The 24,629-nt window shown below is 37.3% G+C and overlaps 1 protein-coding gene across 3 annotated transcripts in view; it reads right to left on the bottom strand.

Annotated features, from left to right (window-relative positions):
• lepr (leptin receptor) overlaps positions 1-24,629 on the bottom strand; it is a 40,988-nt gene that overhangs the window by 10,559 nt on the left and 5,800 nt on the right. The window contains exons 1-13 of one of the 3 annotated variants that reach the window (XM_081606090.1): positions 16,719-16,898; positions 12,475-12,527; positions 10,750-10,944; positions 8,283-8,409; positions 7,705-7,883; positions 4,278-4,438; positions 4,063-4,204; positions 2,302-2,462; positions 2,063-2,162; positions 1,565-1,664; positions 962-1,020; positions 806-850; positions 50-195 (exon numbers count right to left, since the gene is read on the bottom strand). In XM_081606090.1, the coding sequence (XP_081462216.1) occupies positions 50-195; positions 806-850; positions 962-1,020; positions 1,565-1,664; positions 2,063-2,162; positions 2,302-2,462; positions 4,063-4,204; positions 4,278-4,438; positions 7,705-7,883; positions 8,283-8,409; positions 10,750-10,944; positions 12,475-12,514 (1,455 nt within the window). In that variant the 5' untranslated portion in view covers positions 12,515-12,527; positions 16,719-16,898. Of the gene's footprint in view, positions 1-49; positions 196-805; positions 1,021-1,564; positions 1,665-2,062; positions 2,163-2,301; positions 2,463-4,062; positions 4,205-4,277; positions 4,439-7,704; positions 7,884-8,282; positions 8,410-10,749; positions 10,945-12,474; positions 12,528-16,718; positions 16,899-24,629 lie in introns of those variants that run through there. The other 2 variants (XM_081606088.1, XM_081606089.1) reach the window with 2 other exon arrangements.

The raw sequence follows: 24,629 nt of genomic DNA, 5'->3' as shown, positions 1-24,629 counted from the left end.
TTAAATATTACGCAAAGGTTTTGTTGGTGAAACAGCATGAGAAGCTCACCTTCCATTTCTCTAAAACACCGAGTAAGTAGTAACGAAACTGACACTGCAGGCCTTCGACCGGCAGAGAAGGCGGTTTCCAAGATACCCTCAGGATCCCACTGCTCCGGCTCACCGCCGTCACATCAGTGGGAGGGTAAGGTTTTACTGCAGATCGAGTGGGAAGAAGCACACAGATACTCAATCTTGTAAAACTGAAAAAAAAAATATCAGAAATTTATATTGTAGGATAAGCAGAACAAGGTATCAAATAAAACCAACTTTGCATAAAATCAAAGTTAAAATGTAAAACCATTAAGCTATTTATGATCATTTTACAATGGAAATTTTATAGCTCATTCATATTTTTCATGTCAAAATGTCAAGCTTCTCTATATTTAAAATTTTTAAGTGCTTAATAATTTTAATTTGCCAATTTAGCAGGCACTGATGGCAAAAGTTCACCATCAATGTGAGGCAGTAGTCAGGCTTTAAATTAGGAAAAATGTCAAGTCCAGGCAGGGAGGGATACATGCAAGGATGGGTGTGTTTCATATTCAACTACTCCTTTTTGTTGGTTTGGCAATTTGTTGCCGAGAGCAAACTGCTGTAACGCCTTTTAGTGTTTTATCATTCCACATAATCCAAAAAAACTAAACTTAGAAAATGTTATTCTAAAATATAACTAAAATGTTGTGATGATGTAAAATATTTCATTATTACAAGCTCACAACTTTACAATGATATTGAATAGGCCTTTACAACACTTCTCCCTTACCATGATTTATGGGTGACACATAGACAGGTTTGCACCTGATGACACCTAGGCGGGTATGCAATTCAAGCCACAGTTTGTAGCAATTCATCTTCAAAGGGTGGAACGTGCAGAATTTCTCTGTAGTTTTGATTGGCATGCATTCATGTCCCATCTCACCAACGTCCTCGCCACCTCTCACCCTTTCCTCCATCTCGTCACATGACATCTCGGCACTCCTGTGCCATAAACAAAGACACACAACAGAGAAATAAGACTTGACTTTATTTTATGCAGCCTAGTGATTTGATTTTGTTTCTAAGCAAACTTTATTAGTACAAGAGCAGCAAGATGGACTGTAAGTGACACCAGCGCGATGCACCAGAGGTGTGACTATTAACAGTTAGCTGTGCTAACCAGCTAAATGTGGCATGATGAATGGATTGTAATTTGACAGATTAAAAGCCTCTCTCTCTCTGCTGGCTTGTATCATGAGAAGGTCACCTCATTTGCAGGCGAATTTGAAATGTGAACTTTTAAAGGTTGAATTTTACGCTTAAATTTTTTGCAAGAAATTCCAAAGTAAAATAATAACATATTTGCATGGGATAAAAATTTTGTGCTAGAAATAGTCTGATTCCAATTAGACTATTTATTCCACATGTGGTGGTGGATCAACAACTAGGGTGCCAAACAGGTTAGGACCGCCTCTGTCCACCACTGCCACTTGTAAAAACAAAGGTCACTGCAGAGGTCATGGAGTGTTTTAAAATGCATCAGTACTTGGACCGCAATTTGACTATTTCCCACTCTTTATTCTCCCATCTGCAGGTCATAGTGTCAATGTCACCGTTGGTTACACACGTGATGCTGATGAATCCTCCTGAAACACACAATAGCAGATTAATTCACAGACAAAAGTGCTGCAATTAGATTAATTAGGTTGTACAACTACCAAATGCTTTCCTTGTGCTTCAGTAGATCACTGCCTTCTAGTTATTAGTGTCCAAAGTCAGTCCTTAAGGGCCTCTATCCTGCATGTTTCAGTTCTTTCTCTGGTTAAACATCTGAATCAAATGTTGTTTCATTAGCAGACCTCTGTGAACTTTATCACATGATGAGAAGGACCATTTAAGTCAGCTGTACTGGAGCAGAGACACATCTAAAGGTGGCAGGACATTAACCCTAACTTTTTGAAGACTGGAACAAGAAACCCATGATTTAGGGTAGAATAAGTCAATATAATTCAGTTCAGCTTTTTATTGCGGTAACAAAACTCACCTTCCACATAGATCTTGCTATAAGGAATATTCCACTCCTGTGTGCAGGTCAGCAGGTCAGACAACCCAGTCTCTGAAGCTGTGAATGTGATCTGGCTGACCTATGTTAGATTTTAAATATGTAAAACAATACATGTCCAGAGAGATACACGTCATGTCTAGACTGTGTTGTATAAATAGTAAAAAACAGATAAATAAATCCAACCCTTAAAGAATTTGATACAGAGTACTTTTTCTTACCCGCTGGTTGACAGGATGATACAAACTGGGATCAAGCGGCTCCCTTCGGTTGAGGGACCACATGGCCGTATTTGCGTTGGCGCTCTGGCCGTTTAGCACACAATAAACCGTTACATTATCACCGGCTCGTGCCACTACCTTTTGAGGGATATAGCTCACCTCTGCACACAGGGAAACATGTGAAATATATTTTAAGCTTTTTATACAAGTAATTTTGCCCTGAAAATGTGAACTAATACAAGATGCAATAAGGATTAATTGGTGAATTCAAGAACTAGATAAGTTAGAGAACTTTTATTAAAAGGTTTTATTGGCTTTAGTGGCCTGTATTTGATAATGGATTGACAGGAAAGTGGCTAATGAGAGCAGGGGGAAGACATGCGGCAATGGACACCAGGCCAGGAATCAAACCTCCAACAACCACGTCAAGAACTAAGGCCTCCATATGTGTGTTGTGCTTAACCCCTGTGCCACCACATCACCCCAGAGAACTTTTGACAAATGTCAGGACACTTTATAAGAAAGGTAAAGGGTCAAATTAACTCCAAATGCATGAGATTCAGTTACATCCAGTTGATAACAAAAGAGCTCATATCTTCTGTCGGTCAGTGGTTCTAGTGGGAATAAACTGAGCTTCTCTCGTCGTTGTAGTAAGGATGAACAGAGTTTGGGGAGGACTTGCTGTAATACGATCCCAGACCAGTTTTTTAAAACACTTCATCGTCTCTGAAATGTAGTCGTTGAATCCAGAAATGTTTAGTTTCTTAGGTAAGGGATCAGTGTAGGTAAGGGACATTTCAGGCATTGTTAATGCCTGAAATGTAGGCCATTGGCAATGTAGGCCATGTCAATGGTCTACTTTGAAGACCACTGACATGGTCTTCAAAGTAGACCTCATCTCATGCTCTTCTACAACGAGGGTCCTGTTGCTGTGGGTTGTTCAATGTTGTGTAGCCTTTGTTAGCTTTTTCTCAGAAAAAGTTAAAGAAGATGTTCAGCGTAGGCAGGCTGCAGCTGCTAGGTTGGCCTGGTAATTGGTGAAGTACTGGATTCCCTGCCACACCTGCCTGTGGTTGTTGTTCTGTAGGCAACTGATACTGATCTGTCATCACATTGTCAGACTTCTGTTTTGTACTGAATGAGACTTATGATTTGCATGAAACACCTGTTGTTTGTGTGTTGATGTTCTTTAAGTCTTGTCAAACATTTGTTGAGCCGAGTGGCAGTAAACATGAAATAATGATGCAAAGCATAACTCTGTTGCACAGCAACTCAGCATAGGGTGCATAGAGTTCTGTGTCTACATGAATCAGGTTCATTTACTGCACTGAAGCACAAGGCAGTAGTTTTTCTGTAGTTAAAACGTATGCAGTACTGGTGTGTTTTATGTTTATGGCTCCTGACCCATTGAGTTAAACAGTTGCATTCACCATTTTACTTACTGTCTCCACTTGCAGTAATTCAACTGATTGCACAACAACTACCAGGTATGTGCACCGCAACATTGACGCAACATAAATACAAATGCCAAGATAGATCTAATATACATGGCATAGAGTGCATTATACTGTCAAATGCTTCTGAATGATTTAAATCTTTCTTAAAATGCTCCAGGTAATAATCAATAGTTCAGAAATTACATAATAAATGAGTGCAGGCATTTCAGAGCCCAATAGTCAGAATTACTAGTTTTGGTTCCAACATAACTCAAAAAGTTCAAGGAGTATGAATGCTTAAAGAAAAAAATATTTCACTGCTCACTGTTCAGGGTGATATAGTAGGGGTCGCTCCAGTCGCTCCACAGCTCAGGCTGAGTTTGCGTGGTGCAGCGAACCTGGATGGTGTACTTCAGTAAGGGTTTCAAATCCAGTGACACATTGGGCTTTTCAAGTGCAGACACCACCTGGAAAAAAGTAGAGAGGATGATCATGGATATACATCCATGTAAAACTAGATTTCACCAAACGACTACCCACCTGCCAGTTTTTATGGGTGTTCTTGTTGGTATTTTCGTGGGAATATCGGATTTCATAGGCCAACAAATTATCACTAAAGTCTAATGGCTCTTTCCATCTGAGAATAAGATCTCCCTCCACAGTCTGAGAGTGTGACAGGTTGAATGGAGGACTTGGTTTCACTGTAAAATAAATAAATAAATAAATAAATAAATAAATAAATAAATAAATAAATAAAAAGAACATAATGTTGAACACTCTATGAAAGAGTATCTGTACAAAGATGTCATAATTGTTGCCAAATTACATTTATAATTATATTTGACAATATAGAAAAAAGAACAAGAGCATTCAATTTTCTTTTAAGATTTGAAAAGTAGAATAAAGTATAAAAACACTGAATAATCTCTACTAATTACAGGTGTTTATGGTTATTCATGAGCAGTGAAAAATATCTTATTTGTAGTAAAAGCAGTCCTTGGAAAATAAAGATGAAAGCATCTGTAAAGAATGTCGTTTTATCTAAAATTTAAGTAATCTAGGTTACAGTTAATTATGCTTAGTTAAAAGATGGTTCTGAAAATGTAAATATAAAGAAAAAGTCATAAGCCTAGACAACAATAATGTTGAAGGAATACAAATATGTTTTATGCAAGGCTTGATGAACTTTGCATAAATTCAAATATTTAAATGTTCATGTACAGTTATGTAGGGCTAGATAAAAAGTCAAAGTAGTGCTGTCTTGAAATCCAACCAAAAATGCTGGCAGTATCCTATGCTGCTGTACTAACAGGAAATACTGGCTATTATCTTTTAGCATTTAAAAATGAGAGCATGCACGCTAAACACAGTGCTTTGAATAAACAAAATAATGAGGCCGAATAATTCAGCATCACATTATTCAAAGGTTAGGTTGGAATTTGGAGAACAACAAGTGCCTCGTATTTCCACACTCACAGTTCTGCGTAAATAATAAATAGAAATCTCATAGTCACACAGAGCAGACGTGCACAACATCAAAAATATTAAAATATTCAACAGAAAACCATTGCTGAATACTGCATTGACAATATCAATTACATTTAAATCAACATATTTCAGACACTTTGCTACTAAAGACATATAAACACATAATCACATATGATCCTATTCAAAGCCAAAACTATTTTTCACTGTGTATATTTGCTGGTTAGATAAACTATCACAAAAAAATACAATTTATTTCATTTCCATTTGTTTTTTCCCCATCTTTTTTAATAAATATTTAGTTGATTATAAAATATATTTGTCACATTCATAGTAGAAAATGTTTCACATCACAAAAACCTAGCAATAAATGGTTGCTAGGTGTTTACACATTTGAAACTCACTGTATATCGACATGGACCTTGAGCTTAACACATAACTAATGTGTCTTCTCCAGACAAGTCAAACATTAGTGATGGGAAAGCCCTTTTTCACCCAACATGTTCATTTTTACATGCAATCATGTGATATTATTGCCTTATTATTGCCACATGAGACTTAAATATTTCTTTGTCCCTCATATTCTAATAATCTTAATGCTTGTGCCAGGCAGCAGATGTTTGTCTCATTTATTCTGCTGTAGTAATAGGTAATTCAACAGGCTTTTCATAAGGCACAGGGGAAAAAAAATCACTCACGCACAGGCCTAAGCTAAGCATTTGTTTCCATGACAACATTACACATATATTTATAAGGCATGATGGAGGTTTTCAGCAGAGGGCATGTTGATAAAAACAAAAGTGGTAAAATGGTGGGAGTGAGAAATGTGTTTTGTTTACTGATGGTAATTTTCTGCAATTTAATCAAGTGATATTTATTAGAAAGCTGAAGAAAAGAATTGTCACAGACAATGAGAAGACGTAGTCAAATATCACAGAGGCAATAAAATACACATACCAGCAATAGATCTGCAAAACATTAGCAAAACATGCATTATGCAATACTGAAAGCCCAATTTATTAAAAAACATATAGACATGCCATTTTTCTTTTTATAGATAAAGATATCCAGATTGAGATAGACACCAGCACCAGGGTGGATAGACATCCAGATTGTTTTAATTCTCAATCTAGTTTACTGCAGCTGCAAATACTTAAGTTATAAAGTAGAAAGATGAATATTGTGATATTCAGTCCAGACTGAATTAGTGTTTGGTGCATCAACTACCTATAAGGTGGTTGAATGTTGAACTAAGACTTGATGCTTTAGTCAATGGTATGTCAGGTTTAACAAAAGTGCACAATTTTGGTTTATCAAAATAAATAAATAAATAAAGACACAGACAGACAGACAGACAGACAGACAGACAGACAGACAGATCTACATATATATAAGTAATTGAATATATATAAAATTGAAGCTGACTGCTTGAACAAAAAGTGCATGTTAAGTTTTTGTTTATCACTGTGTAGATCTCACCGCTTCATTGTGGCCATGCACCTGAAAATGCCCATCACCATCACTATCACTATCACTATCACTATCACCAGGCAGCTCTAAGCTGTATTCCATTCACACCTGCAACTTTATCTGTCCAGATTCAGTGAGTATAGGGTGAATGCTCCACAAGAAAAAACATCAGCAGTCCAAACACAGAAGGTTTAAGCTCGGAACATAACCTCGAAGCTCTTGACCTTTGAAAAAGGATCATTGCTGGGAACATCCTGCTTTGATCCTTTACAGTAATGAACATAAAGAAACATGGTTTTACATTCAAAATAGCAAGAATGAGCTTTAGTTTTTAAGTAAGCTTCTGCTTCAAGGCACGATTTCTCAACTCATCCATTATACAAAGAGTCTATTCAGTACATCAACCCCTTCAGATAAAATAAGTCCTGTGAAAACCTTAATAATTACCAATTGGTGAAGTAATTCAAATTTTGCAATTGTCAGGTTAGACAAATATACAAGCACTGTGCAGCTCCCCTTGATTAAAACTAGTATTTATGATGCATGGCTAAGTGGTAAAGAAATAAAATACAGAATCCACATACTTAGATCACCGAGGCTTTTTATCGTCTTCTGAAGTCCCTGAAACTTTACTGTGAATAACACTGATTATCCCTCCTTCAGGTGGAAGAACTTAAGCCTGATTGATTGTTTTTGTTCTCAAAGTTGACGTGTTAGAAGCAAGAAAAAATAGCTGCGGCTCATTTGCGGCTCTTTGGCCCAAAATGCCAAAGAAGTGGAGTCCATCCATTGATGAGTTGGTGCTATTCTGGCAGCAAAACAATGGACTATCGAAATATTAAGCTAAGGGTCATAATGTTTACCTCATTGATGAGGTTTAGTGTATCAATTTGTTTACCGATTCAAAAAAATTAAACTTATCCCATTCACTGGATCTAAAGCAGTATTAGTTAAATAACATTTTTCTGTCAAACAAATGATACAACACATTTTTTGTATCGTTCTTTCTTACCAGATCTGGGAGAAATTCTCAGCAAAACCGGTGGAGCCAAAACATTGGAGACGTTGACCGTTAGCCGAACGGCAGAGATTCTTGTTGAATTTAGATGAATTGAGCACATAAGTGAATCCTCTGCATCACACACAACCTGATGTTCAGACGCATGGTGATCTGTGTTGTTTTCCGGAGAGCTGGAGAGAAGAGCAAATTTTATTATAAGGACTTTGATCAAAGATGTTGAACGTGTCACAAACTAAATGTTCTCGTAAGCCTGCAAACACGTGAAAAAGAGTTACTTTTGAAAGGACGATAAAAAAATTTCCTTGCTGTGAATAATTTGAAATGTTCTAAAAATGAAAAATTGCACTCTTCTCAGCTGTGCATCATATTCCACGCTGTATGAGGTTGCTTAACTGCGGTGATTTAGTTTCTGTGTTCTTGCCACTATGGAAGCCTGAAACAAGTGTTATACCTCACATCTTCCCCACCATTGACCAAAGTAAACAGCTGTGAGCAGTCAGGAAACACTCAACCACAAACAAGTACACATTCAGGCACTTTCAAAAACCAGAACACAAGTTTATACTTACATCTGCTGGAGGCTGACTGCCAAACGAATGGGTTTCATTAAACCAGATGACAGGCCACTGGACTTAAGATCACAAGTTAAATTTGACCAGGATTCATCAAATCTGCACAGAACGTCCAAACAGGTGCCTGACAAGAAACCACATTTGCATATTACCCCTTTGGGACCTGCAGCTGAAGGTCTCAGATGTGGAAATCAGAGAAGAAATGAGAAGCTACTCAACGTACCAGCTGAGGTTAAATAACTTGTTGCCGGCTGAATGATAATTACAGATCCAGCAAATATCAAAGAGGTGGTGACTCAATACTATGATGTTTTGACTGATTTTAAGCCAAAAATATTTGCACATTTACAATAACAAGCTGTACATAGTAATTCTATCCTGATAAAAATTGGTGTATTTGTCCAATTTGCAATGCATCTTGAAATTTAGATATAAATATGGGTCTTTTCTCACACTAAATGTAAGTACAAGTCTTTCATCTAGTGCAGTTGGGACACTGACATTGTAACTAAGATAAAGTCAACTCCTTTGAATGAAGTGCTTAAAAGCAAAGAGATGTCAAGACATGCCGGAACACAGAAATGTTTTTCTTTTCAGCTTTTAACCTCCGTTATTAAACATGCAGGATTTGGAAACATTGGAAAGGATCTACATTCTCCAAGAAACATAGATGGGAACGTTCAACTTTTAACCAGCTGTAACATTGATCACGTCTGAGATTTTATTACTGTCTAGACGTAAACATGGGATCTTGACTCCTGGTAAATCCTCTCCGGTGATCCATGTTCCTGGTGTGTCAGATCAGCTGTTAAGCCCAGACTGTTTACGGGTCTGAGGAAGCAGTTAGACACACAATGAGTGGCTTTAATTGTTCGCCATTAAACTCCGAGCTCTTGTGCATCACAGCTTTGTACAGATTGATTTGAAGAAAACCCACAAGCTTCTCCACCACCACATGTGCAAAATGAGCTGAGTATTTCATAATTATGACTCAACTGAATGGATTCCTGTCTCCTGTGTAAACTCACTGAACCTTCCTATCTCCTCTATGCTGCAAGCAATCAAACAGTGCTTGCAGTGTAAATTTATTTATTTAATTTTACTTATTTTTTTTACTACTGACCTAACGAAAGAACAAGTACCGTATTTTCCGCACTATAAGGCGCACCGGATTATAAGGCACACCTTCAATGAATGGCCTATTTTAAAACTTTTTTCATATATAAGGCGCACCGGATTATAAGGTGCATAGAATAGACGCTACAGTAGAGGCTGGAGTTACGCTCTGCATCCACTAGATCAGTGGTCCCCAAGCTACGGCCCGCGGGCCGGATCCGGCCCGCCGACACATTTGGCCCGGCCCCCTGAACAATACCAGAGAGCATTCAAATTTTTTTTCATATATTGTATTTTCCGGTTTATATGTGGATTTTTCTTCAACCACCAGGGGGCTCTTTAGCAGGAAGTGTGTCCTGTAAACTGTGGGTGTTTTGTTTTGCATGGCGCATTGCTGCCATCTGTTGGACTTTTAGGGAACTGCTTGACTTTTATGTTATTTAATCATTACGGTTGTTTGCTAGCGGTAGAGCAGATGAACACACGTGTCTGTTATGAACGCTGCATTCCAGGTTTCCCTCAATGAAATATATACTAATCAGTCCCAGTGACCGTTTCACTAACGGTTTTTGCTCATGTGCTTTCTGGGTAAAAATCAATCGAGAAACATTTGGAACATTTCAATCAAAGATAAAAAAAAGAGTCATTTGACTTGCTAGTTAAGTCCATTCAACATATAATCATCCAAAACCTGCCTGTGCCTGCCAGCACAGCATGTTGATCACACCAGACTTTGATGTTGCAGTCAGAAACAAAACAACAAGATAGTTTCTCTTCATAAGATAAGTTATTTTCAAATTGTGAGCTCACTTTCAGCATTTTCTGCTCTCTTACAGCCTTGGTACAAACTTTATAATAAATGCATTTTTATAGCAGTGGTAAAATGTTCCACTGAGAATATCTTTGCTAATCCACTCTTTGCTGACAAGTTGTTGGGGAGGCATGCCTTTTTTTTTGTCCTACTATCACGAATAGAAAGATGTGGAATTTATTAAATGCTACTGGAGCTTCAACTGAAATGTATTCTTTGGTCAGATCAGATTAAAATTGAGCTTTTAAATAATTTTATGAGAGTTTGAAATGAATAAAGAATGAATGCGTATAAAAGGAGAGGCTAACATTACTTGTGGTTGAGTGTACCTACAACTGTGGCCAGATGAGATTAAAATAACACCTGAGGTAGGTTTGGTGTTGAACAGTCAAAAAATAATAATACTTCAAGCCTACTGTTATGCACAGTGGAGACCCTGAAGCCGTGACCCTTGTTAAGTGCATGGCATCATAACCTCTTACTGGAACGTTTCACTCACTGCCACACAAACACAATATTTTGAACGTAAACTCTTACCGCCTGGAGGTTTTGATTCAGCTGAGGAGCTCCTAAATTTGCAGCTTGGAGACTGTGGGAGGTTTAGATCAGACTGGCTCGTCCCTTCTTCTATATAAGTGTAAGCAGTAGGTGAGTCACAGCACAGCTCATCCTGCCAGGGGACGTCCAGGGCGCCTGGATGAACGGGAGCTCCAGGTCGCAAACACTGAACAGCTAAACACAGAGAGAAAGGAGAGTAGAAAGGGTTAACTGTTTCAAAAAAATAATAGTTGGTGGCTTTTTATATTTTATAAGATTAGGTCATTTTGAAAGGTCAGGGTATATATTTTATATATTGCATAGCCTATGTCAAATTCTACTAGGAAAGAATACATAAACTGAAGTCAAAGACAGTTTGTCTGTATACTTCTTTTCATTCCATCTCCAACATATTTCCAAACATTGTATTTCTGTCATGGTATACATATAAGTTTGCATTCTAAATAATTGGGGAGTGGCTTGTATTTTTAGAGCGTTTTATCCAGTCCAGAGGACTTCACGCTTCATTCAGTCATTCACACGCTGATGTTGAGAAGATAAAATGTAGCCACAGCTGCCCTGGGGCAGAGTGAGAAGTGTCTAGTCCAAGGACTGAGTCGAAGAGGATTCAAACCGGCCAAACACAGGTTGCAAGATGAGTCCTTATTTTGAAGAACAGCGAGATGCTTTTTTCATGCTGACGATTTAACAAAAACCATTATTACCACTCACTCATGTCACACTGTTGACCACAAAGTGGTTCCACATTAATTTCTCACAGAATAGGACTGAAATCTTGTTTAAAGTTCAGGTTGATTCTTCAATTTTTCATGGTATGAAAAGGTATAATAAATTTTTTTAAAGTTCAGTTTATTATGTATGTTAGCACATCCATTTAGTTATCAGGTAGTTTTGCACATCTGGAGAATTAAATTATTGTCCGTTCTTCTTTACAAAAAAGCCCAAATTCAGTCAGACTGAACAGAGGAAATCTGTGAAGAGGTTTTTTTGGGGTTTTTTTTCCCCAGTCTCTCACTCATTCCCAAGTGGATTCAAATCTGGACTTTGACTAGGCCATTCTAACACGTTTATGTTTTCAGCCATTAACCTGCTTCAATTTGACTCTTTACAACAATTTAACTTCTTATGAGTTTAGGTCTTTTATTCAGCTTTGAGAGTATTTATGGTGCTTCACCCCCCCCCCCCAGTTGCTATTAAAATCCATGCATCCAAATATCTTAGAAAGACACAAAGCATGTAAAGAGGATGCCATAGTTTGTCACTTGGCTGTTTGAAGAACGTCTTAAATTCTTCAAACAGCCAAGTTTGAAGAATTTAAGACGTAAAACATGATTCATTTGATAAGAAAATAATGCAGATGAAAAATGGTGCAACATAACCCCAAGAATCCAGTTGTTCTATTTTACCTGACAATGAATGATTGGTAAAATCCAGTCTCTTACCGAACTTTAACCATAAGACCAAATCATTATAAGATGTAGCAGAGGTAGGACCCTGTTACTAAGGGTTCTGATGTGACTGAATGCAAAAAAACACATGGTTATTTTAGACACAGTGTTTCAATATAAGATGAAATCTTAAAAATGGTGAATGCTGGTTCTGACTTCTGTACTCCACATATAAGAGCAGAGTTCTTCATTCAAAAAACACAAATAAGATTTAAGAAAACATCCAACAACATAACACTGCAAACTGGAAACTCACCAAGCAGCATCAGGAGAACGTGGACCAGGACTGTCAACATTACGGACCAAGTCCTGGAAAGACACACACAAGCTGGAACAGTTACTAAAAGCAATCCTTAACAGTAAAACAGACAAACAGGTGTGGCACTGTGATCAACGTTGTACCAGGAAGCCTGCATTTTTTCAGGTATTGTAATGATTCATTTTACGTCAAGTATATGCTTGTAAACTCCTGCTAATACAGGCAGTAATACAGGCAGTGTAAGATTCCTCTGTGTTCCGGTGCCAAAAAAGACGATGCCAAGTTCAGTCATCTTCAGACTTCGGTACATTTAGAAATCAATGCTGACCACAAAAAAAAAAAAAAAAATTCACAGCAGTCTTTACAATTCAACTTCCTTTATGAGGAAAGTATCACAAGACTTCAAAACAGATTCAGTTATGTTTCTTCTTCAGCTGAAGAGATGCCTGCCTAGCATGTTCAGCTCATGGTGCCGCATGGAAGGAACTTATCACAACACTTCAGTAAACTTTGAAATTACAGCATTTAAGACAAGTCTTGTTCATTGTAAGGACCACCAACTGAGACACAGCTTGCATGTTTTGTTTTTTTGTAGACCTCTGAATTTCACTGTGTTGTTATGACAAGATGGATAATGTTGAGCCAACAGCTTATTATTAACGTTGATCGTAAATGAAAACTTGGTATCTTGACGTGGCTAAAAGAAAACACAGCATCATGAAGAAGTTGGAGCAGGAAAGAGTTGGCTGAGTGGATGAGCTGTAATTTTGGAATGTGACGCTTTATGGCTTTAAGAATGTGAATTCTTATTTTTTTCCCCCAAATTAAAATGTGTCTGGTCAACTTATCGGCATTCAAATATGCTGCAGAAAAATATGTGTTCTGTTCAGAAGTGAAGACAGCATGTTCGTACCTGTCATGGTTTTTTCAAGTTTATATTTCAAGTGCCATAACTTTGTAGGAAAGAGTGTAATCTAGTGATCAGAGCATCAATCCAGAACATCCCATTCAAATGATTGCATCATTTTCTGTACATGCTACCAAGAAGCCTGTTAACCACCCACTTATTCAACTCAGGTGTGTTTGTTGAAGAGACACGCCTAGAACAGTCAGGCAAATGGTTTCTGAGGACCGGAAATGAGAAACACGTAATCTTTCTGGTCAATGTTGCCACAGAAAATCTGGATTTTTGATCATGTCTGTGCCACATCTCAAGCATTCAAAGCAGAGAACCAGCAGGGCTCTAATTTCTGATGTCATAGCGTTAATTTCTGCTAAACATTCTGCATAAAAAGTATTAATTGAGAAAAACTTCCACATACACAAGTACGTGTATGTACAATTATTTTGAATTGTGTGAAAATAACACAATTCAATGCAAGTTTAAGCGGTTGTGCCAAACGCATTACATTTTTTCACATTACATCATGGTTTTCCATTTTGTTTTTAGAAATAAAAATATGAAGAAATCCTTTACAATTACAGCTATGGGTTATGTCTCAACCTTTGAACTTCTGAAAGATGTCATTTTTTTACAGCAGTTTGTAAAACTGCTCACATTCAGTCAGGTTGGATGCCAGATTCAAAACTGGACTCACTAGAAGGTCTTTGACTGGGCCACGGTGTGAAAATGCTTTGATTTATACGGTTTCATCATAGCTCTGGCTTTTAGTTTGGGGAAAGAGAACCTCCACCCCTGTCTATAACAAGCTATTTTCCAACATTGCCCTGTTCTATTGATCCTCCTATAAACTCTGTCCAGATTTCCTGTCCTGGCTGGGGAAACTAAGCAAGTGCGTAAACTTTATGTAGAACCTTTCACAGATTCTTCAGTCTGAGCTAAGGATCTCTACTGGACTCCTGGATGCACTACTGATTAATAATTTCCTTGCACACCCTGTCAGGTTAGGTGGATGCTCATATCTTAGCAGGTTTGCAGTTGCACTCTACTTTGGCTATTTTTAGACAACAGATTACAGAGCTCTTAGACATGTCCACAGCTTGTCAGAACATAAAAGATGGGAACTTAATTAGGGTAACAAGCTTCGCCTTATAGAGACAATTTACATAGATCAATGTGTAGCCAGCAGACAGTTAGGTCTGGAGCAAATTTTTAAAGTATTTCCAACCCATATTGTTCTGATATGTAAACGTTTGGGTGCCTCCAAATGGTTTATTGACTTTTCCTATGAATTTTGCTTTGAACTTGTGCAGGAATCTACTCAGAGGCTTACGTAAACATCATAATCCATATGACTCATCCTGAAACAGACTGGTAAACTTTCTCACACTGTTGAGATTGGAATTTGATTTTCAACACTTCCTACACAGGTTTAATCTGATCACAGTAAGAGTCACGGCAAAAACAGGAGTACAAAATTCCTGCCAAACAGATCAAATACCACTGTGTCTTAATTAAGTAACAGAATATCATTTCTGGGACATAACTGCAGATTGAATTTAGTGTATATATTTGATTAAGAAACGTATGTGAGTAATAAGAAAAACAGCTTTTTAAGAGAGATGATGTACAAGCTTTGACACTCTGTTAGAATGCAATAGTCGTTGTTGATATTATAGATTATTACTACTATTATTTTTTTCTTTTGTTATTTTGGAGGCACAACAAAATTGAGGGTGCTCCCACCGAGCCTTCATACGTTGGTGACATAGTACCAATGACAGAAAACAGTCAAAAGGTTTATTGCTACCACTTTTCATATATAAATGAATATAACAGCAGCATTTATTTCAATGCTACTTTTTAAGATGTAAAACAAAAAACAAAAAAATACAAACACAAAAAAACAACAACAAAAAAAAACAAATAAAGCTTAGTTAAACATAAGCTATGTATGAGGATATTTTTGTATCCCCATACATAGGTTGGGGACAAAATATAGAAACAGAGAAATATAGAAATTGTAACTTTGGTCAGATGCTGTTCTTACCAAAAAAAATGGAATGTTCAAAGTGATGTGCTTAGTTTATGAAACAGGAAGACAATCCTTTATTAGTTTTCTCCACCTATGACTAACTATTGAGTCACATTATCAACAAGTCATATCACAACAGAAAGGAGCGTGTTGATTTTATCCTTTCATCTCAGTAAACCCTCTCTTTGTGCAGAGCTCCACATTAGATAAAGATCTGCATTTATTCATGACGGTTGAAGCTGCAATCGTTGAGTCAGATAGTTGTTTAGAAATAAAATACAAGCACACACCCATTCACATTTACACACCGGTTGAAAAGTCCAATACAAGCACAGGTTGAATACAAGCACAGGTTCTTATCTCAAAGTAACCACTCTACTTTGATACCAGATTCAACCCTTGTTTATTAAAGAGAACAAGGCAATTAAGTCTCCTTCAATGTAGAACAAAGCTGCCTATGCAGATGCAGGCAACCAGCTTATGGTTACAGGTATGTCTGAGTACATAAATGTGTGTTGGGGAAGTGCTGTTATGACACAGTTTCCTCTGCAAGTTGAAGGCTCTGTCACTGTGTTTAAAGAAAAGCATCTGTGTGCATCCAACTATTGCAGACCACGCACTGCTGCTGATCACATGCGGTTTCAAATGCAGCGTGTGGCAGATCCAGCTGCGCAGTTGTCACAAAACAATGCACAGTTAATTTTCTCCTCCGTAACAATTACAGGGCAACATGCTTTTTACAACCAAAACAGTAACTATTCTCCAGTTTCACAAGAGGCTCTGCCCCCCTGGTGTGTGCTGCCATTCCGAGTCTCTCTGACGCCTGGCACCTAGAATGAGCTTTTTGACAGTCCGCTGATTCATTTCACATGGAACAAGACGAAATCAGGGGGAATTCTGACTTTCACACAAACAAAATCGAAAAGGAAGTTAAACCGATAGGCTGGGCTGATTTGGCACAATAAAGCAGCATAAAAATGTTGAAATATACCGAAAAGTTCAACGAATTTTTAAATTCCATAAAATATAACTTCAAATGACTTTATTTGTCCCCCAATTCCAAAGCACATATTACAAACAGACTCAAAAGTGAGAGCTCAAACAATAGGATTCATGAAATTCACCAATACTAATAAACACGTAAATATAAGTATGTAATACAAAAAAAATGCACTGAGATTTGTGCACGCAGTGTGAAGTTAAAAAAAAAAACGGACGAAAAAATGAAGAGTGTGGGTACAGAAACAGCAGGGAGAAAGATTACACTCAAACTGTAATTACATGTTAAATAGTCCGGGTTCTTACGTCTTTAATTGCCGGGAAGCTTCATGAAGGTTTTCCTTTTGCCAAGATCAGCCGGGTGAGTTAAATCCGCCGCGCTGCTGCCACAGCTCACGCCCCGCTGACTGACAAGGAGCTCAGTGCGAGAAAAGGTACCACAGCAGATGCTGCTTGTTTTGTAGAGGGACTGAAGATTGGAGCACTGAGGGGAGGAGGAAGAGCGAGAGGGGATCCTGTCATGCCGTGGTGCGTTCAGGAAGCCTCCGAAATTACACGAATTTTATGGGATGTGCATAAACCGAGCACAGTATATTTCTTGGGAGGACTCCGAACTATCAAGCATCTCTCTCTCTATGAAAGATGTGCTTAATTTGAATCAAATCGCAAGAAAGCATCTGTCTTTAAATTACTTAGAATAAGGGGAATATTATGGGTTTTTTGTTTTGGTTTTTTGGAGGGTTTTTTATGGTTCTATAAGTGATCTCTTGATTCATCATGTCAGTCTGTGGCTTGGGTCAGTTTTTGTTATTAATCACAATGCATCCCCTGAACCTGAGGCTTCTATTTGTAGCTTCCAATCTGCAAAAATATGGCTGAAAGGCATCTTTAAGAAACACTAGTTTAAAAACTGCAACATCATGGATTTTTCAAACCTGGATTAGATCATTCTACACTAATTGCAGAATATTTGGCACTCAGTTTGTAATTTGTGAAACCTTTATTTGATTGCTGGGATTCAAACTGACCATGCGTGCACTTTTACAAGTTTTCATTTATTTAAATTTTATGGTATTGGAAACTGCTGTAATAATGGGACAATCCTGTCACCTTCCTATCTGCCTCACTTTTCCTGAGTGTCGATCTGGGACTGCAGGAGGGTTAAATGAAGCATTTAAACATTTATAGACATTTACTTACTTCATGGTACATTTAATTGATTAATGATGTATTTATTGATTTCATTTTGTCCCTTAAAGTTCTACATGCATTTCTAAAGAGGTGGTGCCGCAGCATGAGTGTGTTGAAAAGTAGTCTGGTGGCTACTGTGATGCTACATCCATCAAGGTTCCTATCACGTCTTATATTCTCTCTGCATTTATTTTCTTCTGACGGTGAAAACTTGGCGCTTATACAAACACATGCAGAACCGGATCTCTGTGTTTTGTTGTTGTTGTTGTTGTAGTTGTTTGAGAGCATGGACTGTGCAATACAAACAATTTTCTGACAACAATCAGTTGTCTGTACACCGTCTCTCACCCAATGACTTCTGGAGATATGCAATTTCTTTTTTTTTTTGTATTTCCCAATATTATTCATAATATCCAAGAACTGAAACTTTTGGGAATGTACCAAGTGATTATTTTTTTAGATTCATTGTTGGGTTTTATTAGACTCTAGCAGATGTTTGTAGAGCTACACAACAACATGGTTTGCATACAATTGACTCTTTTGAGGATTTCATAAAGGGGATTTACAAAGTAAAGAACTAAAGTGAAACATTTTAATAATTATCATTTTTATGATTTGAAAGTGAGCCAAGATCTTTGTATGTGTGTTTAATCTGGGTGTGTGTGTCAGAATGAAATAGTGACTGCAGTCACTATCTGACCAAATGACGTAGAAAAGAATGCGTCATTGTGTGCCTCAGTGAAGGGGAGGAGAGTCATTTGCAAGTGGATTTAATCTGTCTGCCTCACAACGAGGGGCATCACATCCATTTTCCAACCCGCTTGTCTTTATTTGAATAGATTTGCCTCATCTGTTTTCAGTGCCCCCACATCCCTCTACTGACTGAAAACTGCAGTGACAGCAGAGCCTGGCAGCCTCTGCTTTTAAACACATTTAAAACAAAAGCAAATGTCAGGGAAGAATCTTTCTTCTTTTTTTTTATCAAATTAATATTTTTTGTGGCTGTGGAAGGCAAAGGTGTAAGCTACATTCACCCCACGTCTCACCTGGTGATTGCTGAACATGGCCACCAGCCAACCCACAACAGGATTAGGCTGGCATACAAAATGGATAACTGGATAATTATCATTACTGAAAAGCAAGGATGGTACATTTTAGAAATCTGTCCACATGAAATTATACACGAGCTGTAAAATCTTCCTCTTTTGCAGTCATTTCACCTCACAACATTAAAAGAGGAGAGATTTCAGACTTGCATCCTGCTACATACATTTTGAACTTAGGTCAAATTTTCAGGTTCACTGACCAGTGTGAGCAAAGCAAAGACAGTGCTGCAACAGAAGCCGGAGCTTAAATTGAGGAGACTCTCCTCCCTGCTGACATCATTCCAACCTGTGAACAGAATGACCTCATCGTTTCGAATCAAAATTTAATCATCAGTTTTCTGAGAGATGTTTCAGAACACAAAAAATGTTTTCATCTTATTCCACATTTCGTATGAAACTTAATAATGTTTTGAGGTTCAAACAATAAAGCAGCTAAAATATTGTCTTTATCCATCTCTTTAGAAACCGCTGTTTTCACTGCTGTGTTGGAATTACCATTTTAAGTAACTCAAACTGGTTTATTCAAACAGTTTAGTAAACTCTCATTAGTTACACCATATGATACGCATCAGCAACCACAGCTCATTACTTTAGAATTTGTCTCAAATTAAACACATTTCTTTTATTAATTGTTTAAAATAGTCAGTAGAAATGACACTCTGTGCTTTCAGAGGCTCCTTTTTCCTTGGTCACATACTGCTTTTCCCTTTTCAACATCAAAATGACTGGACTGCTGAGTAGTCCGTGTCTAAAATAAAAGTAAATGAGCCATGACTCAAATAGGAGAGTCAACTGTTGAATAATTAAAGCACAAGATGGAGAGGAAACACCTACAGAGGGACTTACACACTGACATCATCCACACACTGAGATCATGATCTCAAGCTTGAATGACAACACTAAGGCGTGATGATGTCATCTCCTTTCAAAGGCTCTGCTGGGATGCGATTTTGACATTCTCTTATTTTTAGACAGTCCCACCGCATTCAGGTTAATTTTGTATGTAATTTAAATTCAAATATAGATAGTAAGAAATAAAAATGTTTTGTTACTCTAGCGTTTTTATTTCTTTAATATTTACCAAAAATTATATTTTGGGTCAACTGGTAATGTGGGTTCATCCATATGTAAACTGTTTTTGAAGTGTGACCTGTAGATAAGTTGATAAATACAAAAAATTTGAGAACGGAAAAAACAAAACTCCACATGTAGCTCCTAAATGTCTTTCATAATAACCACACAGAAGTCTGCACACACTGTTCTGCTGATGTTAAATGATGGGATTGTTTTGCTAGATCTCATATTTCAGAGGATGCATGATACAGTCAGCAGGAGGAAAAGGCCGGAATACGCAGCAGAACTGTTTACAACACTAATTATTTGTTTACGAGACTGCTATTGATTTGTTATTTTCCTGCCTGCGTCACATCTTGTACGCAGTATTCCAAAGCATTTTATAAATATTTAACAGATGCTAATTGTGACATAATTTTGAGATCTCAACAGAATTTGCACATTTTGTTACATTATAACTACAAAGTACAATGTCTTTTATTGTGATTATCATTATAACAGATCCGTGGTTCCCAAGCCTTTCAACTTCCAACCTAAAGAAATAAAAGTCAGTTTGAGACAACAGCAGGACCTTCTGTTTCTAAGTGTGGATTTGGTTTCTCCTCTGAGAATGAGCGTTCTCAGACTAACCTTTGTCTGTCTGCAGAAGTCGCTTTCATTTGCCACACTGACATTGCCACCCAGTTTTCCTGGGTCAGCTTGAATGCATTTTTGTGCTTTGAAAAGCAATTGCAATAGCTTCTGTTTGCAATCACACTAACTACTAGCATGTGTTAACATGTTCACAACAACAGAAAGCTTTGCATAGTGACTAAAATCAATGTGACAATTTCACCAGATCAGAGACCAACTATGTGCATCCAGGAATGCAGCGTCTTACGTCTGGAATTCAATGCTTTTGCTGTAGTTAAGTGTTCTGGTTAATGCATCTATTTTCTATAATATGAAATAGGTCAACAGTTCAGAGCTGTCATCTAGAAAACACATCTTGATGGTGTAAATTTAAAAGATGCAATGGTGTTTTATGTGAGCCTGGCAGCCTATGCTTTTACACACATTTAAAACAAAAGCAAATCTTTCTTTTTTTCTTTTTTTTAATCAAATTAATATTTTTTTTGTGGCTGTGAAAGGCAAAGGTGTAAGCTTTGTAGTTTTGTGCCAAAAGTTCAACTGGCAACTCTTTAAAACATCAGCACAGTGCTTTGCCTGATGCCGCTGACAGACTTATGCTGAATCATGTCAAGAAATGTAACCAACGCTGAATGCAATTCCAAAGGTCCTATATTAAATGCATTGTCAGAAATTACCATCAGACAAGAGACAAGATAAATTTAAAAATGGCAACAAAGCAAATGAAAATTGAGTGCATGAGTCAAGGTACCCTGCAGTTAAGCTCAATGTAACTGCCTACATGAAAGGATCAAAGTAGAAACCTGGATCTCCGCTATAAATGTGCTCAAATCTTTGTCTACATTGTCTACATGCTAATGTAAAAGAAACAAACAATTGCTTTAGCGATGTTTCCATTAAATAAGAAATGAAATTAAAATCACGTGAATAAGTCATCAAAAATCATGGTGGTGACTAACAAACAGTTACATTAGGTATATTTATAATTCAGCCATTGCTCTAGCACTCAGTATCTATCAGTCGTCAGAGGAGACGCTGACAACTTATTCAGGTGTTGGATTTACAAACCCTCCATGCTGAGGAGCGGCTGCATATGCAGTGGTTTGTGGAACCTGTAAGTTGACGATTGTATAGAAGACCTTCGGATTCAACTCGCTCAAATGACAGACAACTTTATGACCTGTGTGATGCTGTGAGAGCTCTGGTGGAGCCAGCTGCACATTGTCTGAAAAGCATATTTTAAAAATTCTTCTACTACTACATCTGGTTGTTGATCATGTGACTTGTGTGATTAGAAAAAAAAAGTGATTCTATTGCAGTTTTCTGAAATAAATCGCTTTCAATATTTCTGAAAAACCACCTCATCCTACCAAAAAATGTGTTCTAAATTGACCTGTTCACGTTAATCAGATTTATTTTCTGAATTTCAAGTTGTGCAATTGTATGGTTAATGTTCTTTGCCAGGCAAAGTATTCTTTGCCTAGTTTGAGGATGAAAGAGCAGCACTACAACCATTGAATATTCACTCTCCAGTCCTACCAGGTTGAGCAAATATTTCACATCTTCAACAGTAATAAGGCAGCTGTGCCAGATGGTGTTCCGCAGGGTGACCACTTAAAGGATGAGCCTCTTCTGGAGGCTGGTGTTGACACAAATTGGAACCTGCATTTCTTCTGGTTTTAACCAAAACCATTACATGTACATATGATACCATCTCTGTACCACTACAAGCAACTCTCAGTCTCCCAGAAAAACCAACACCAACATGCTGGGATACTGGATGTTGCTTTTAGCTCAGCCTTCGACTACAGCAGTATAAATAGGCTGGTTGACAAACGGTGCATATTTTTTTCTCTGGGTCAAAGATTCCCTCCCAAATAAATGTCACTATGTCAGTCTGTGTAATCACATCTTACTGCTGTCCCCCAATAATATGTACTCTGCCTTGTACATCCACAACTGCACTACAACCTACATTTCAAACTCTATTATTAAATTTGCAAATGTTATTCAATGACAATCAGTTAACCTAAGATCAGCAGAGAAGAGATGAAATGTCCCAACAAATTTCAGAGTCACACACAGAAGACCTGAACTGCAGCAATAATTCATTTATGTCTAAATGCAAATTATTTTTAAAGACACTGAAATTCAACAAACTCAAAGAAGATACTATGAAAAACATTTACTCCTGCATTATAGAAAGCACATTAATCTATAGTTTTACAGTAAGGATTAATAGCACTGCATAAAGACACTCATTTAAGAAGGATTTAGGGTTCCTTTGCATCTTTTGATAACAAAGAGGACAATAAGAAGATTTTTCTGTGTTGCAACTAAGTTGGAACAGCACAGAATTTTTTTTAATGAGATAGAACAGCAAAAGTAACGTGTCCACACACTGTGTTTGTAGAGAGGGTAGCAGTGAGAACAACATTCAGATCTCACAGGAATGAAGGACATGTCTGCAAATAATTCAGTTTACGAGTGGTATTAGATGAAGCATTCATGAGAGGACATAAACACCGATCTAGAGGATACTAAGAGCCGTGTCGTTAGGATTCTTCTGTGTGTTTTGTGAAAAACAAATTTCTTCCAGATTTTTGTGGATAATTCTGGCTGGGACACCAGGAGAATTTACACACCACAGCAAAGGGCCTGAGGGGGGATGGTGTGATTTCTCTAATGCTGTGTGACTCGGTTCTCTGTCTTGCAGCCCTCCCAGCCCATCATTCTGTTGTTTCGACAGAGCAGAACCATATATACTCTCACCTTGCACCCTGCACTGCTGCAACCGTTTCATCACAGCCTGATTGAGCCACTAATAAAACCGCACTCTTTCCCACAGGCTTGGTGCCCACCTCTGGTTTACTCACCCACACATGCTGACACATCCAGCTTCTCTGTCACTTATTCTGCACTAAGCAGATTAGATGTCATCCTCTGAGGGACAAGCAAGATTATGAAAAAGTGCATATCATTTTTGTTGGGTTTTTTTCCCATGAAAGAACACCACTGAAAGGAGTTGAAGCCTGTTGGGGGAAAAGAAATAGGAGGTGACACAGTGCAAAGCTTGTGCGTCACCAGATTTTATTGTGTTAAACCTGGTGAAATGTCCCTTTTCAACCAAGACAATAAAGACAAGCAAATAATTGAAAATGAGATTATATATTGATATTGCCACTCCAAGTAGCATTCGCAGCTGCATTTTAAATTGAAAAAGGTTTATGTGGCTTATTTAATTTCTGCTGCTTGAATTTTCAGACTCAGAAATTTATAATTCCAACAAATGTTTTTAGAAAGTTTGTTTATTCTTTTATATGTTGATTTCTAATTATTTCTACTCTGAATTTAAAGTGGTAAACTGTATTCTGATGTAATTTTCAGATAACACTTGAAAGTTAATTTGGTCTATCATAAACCCTTCTATAAGATAGACCAAATGGATATTTTCACATTTGTTCGCTAAATCAATTGTGCCATCTGTGAGTTACAACATGACATATTACACTGAAATTAAAAGTGCAGCATTTTTGTGTGTGGCCACGAATAAAGTTGAAATGATACTTAATACACGCACATTGGCTGCAGGGTACATATCTTAAATATTAAATCAAGTTTCTACATTTACAGTCATATTCAATAAATTAAAATATATGTCTGAATGAGATTTGTTTGTCAGACTAAAAGTACCTTTTGAAAATGGACATTAAGCAGGTATTAAATAGATTTATTTTGTTGCTGGTCTGAAGTATTTTTCAAATTTTAAATGTCATGTTTTTCTGTAACTAAATGTAAACACTTCTGAATAAACAGAAATAAAGGCTTTCAGACATCCATCTGTGTATAATCCACATAATATGTTTCTCTTAAAAATAAATGGACTTTTCAATAGTATTTCAATGTATTGAATGAATCTGTATTTGATTGCAGAGTTGACATCAAGTCTTGTATACATGAGTGTAAAAAAGTAGGACCACCACTGAAGAAAGAGCAACAGATAGATGGAGCAGCAGCAAAGTATGAAAGAATAGACAGAATAACATAAACATTTCTCATAACAGAAAATGTACTTTTGAAAAAGACAAGCAGAAGCTAACAAGATTTTCTCAGATGTCATGGAGTCTTAACTTCCCAAACATATGAAGAAAGAAGCTATGATTCTAGAACAATTAAGTACTTTTCTTAACTTCAATTTTTATAAAATGTTGTATCC

The sequence above is a fragment of the Poecilia reticulata genome, chromosome 4 (assembly GCF_904066995.2).
Source record: "Poecilia reticulata chromosome 4, P_reticulata-male-v2, whole genome shotgun sequence".
Lineage (NCBI taxonomy): Eukaryota > Metazoa > Chordata > Actinopteri > Cyprinodontiformes > Poeciliidae > Poecilia > Poecilia reticulata.
The sequence above is the reverse complement of the archived record's forward strand: the minus strand, read 5'-3'. Positions and strand labels throughout refer to the sequence as shown.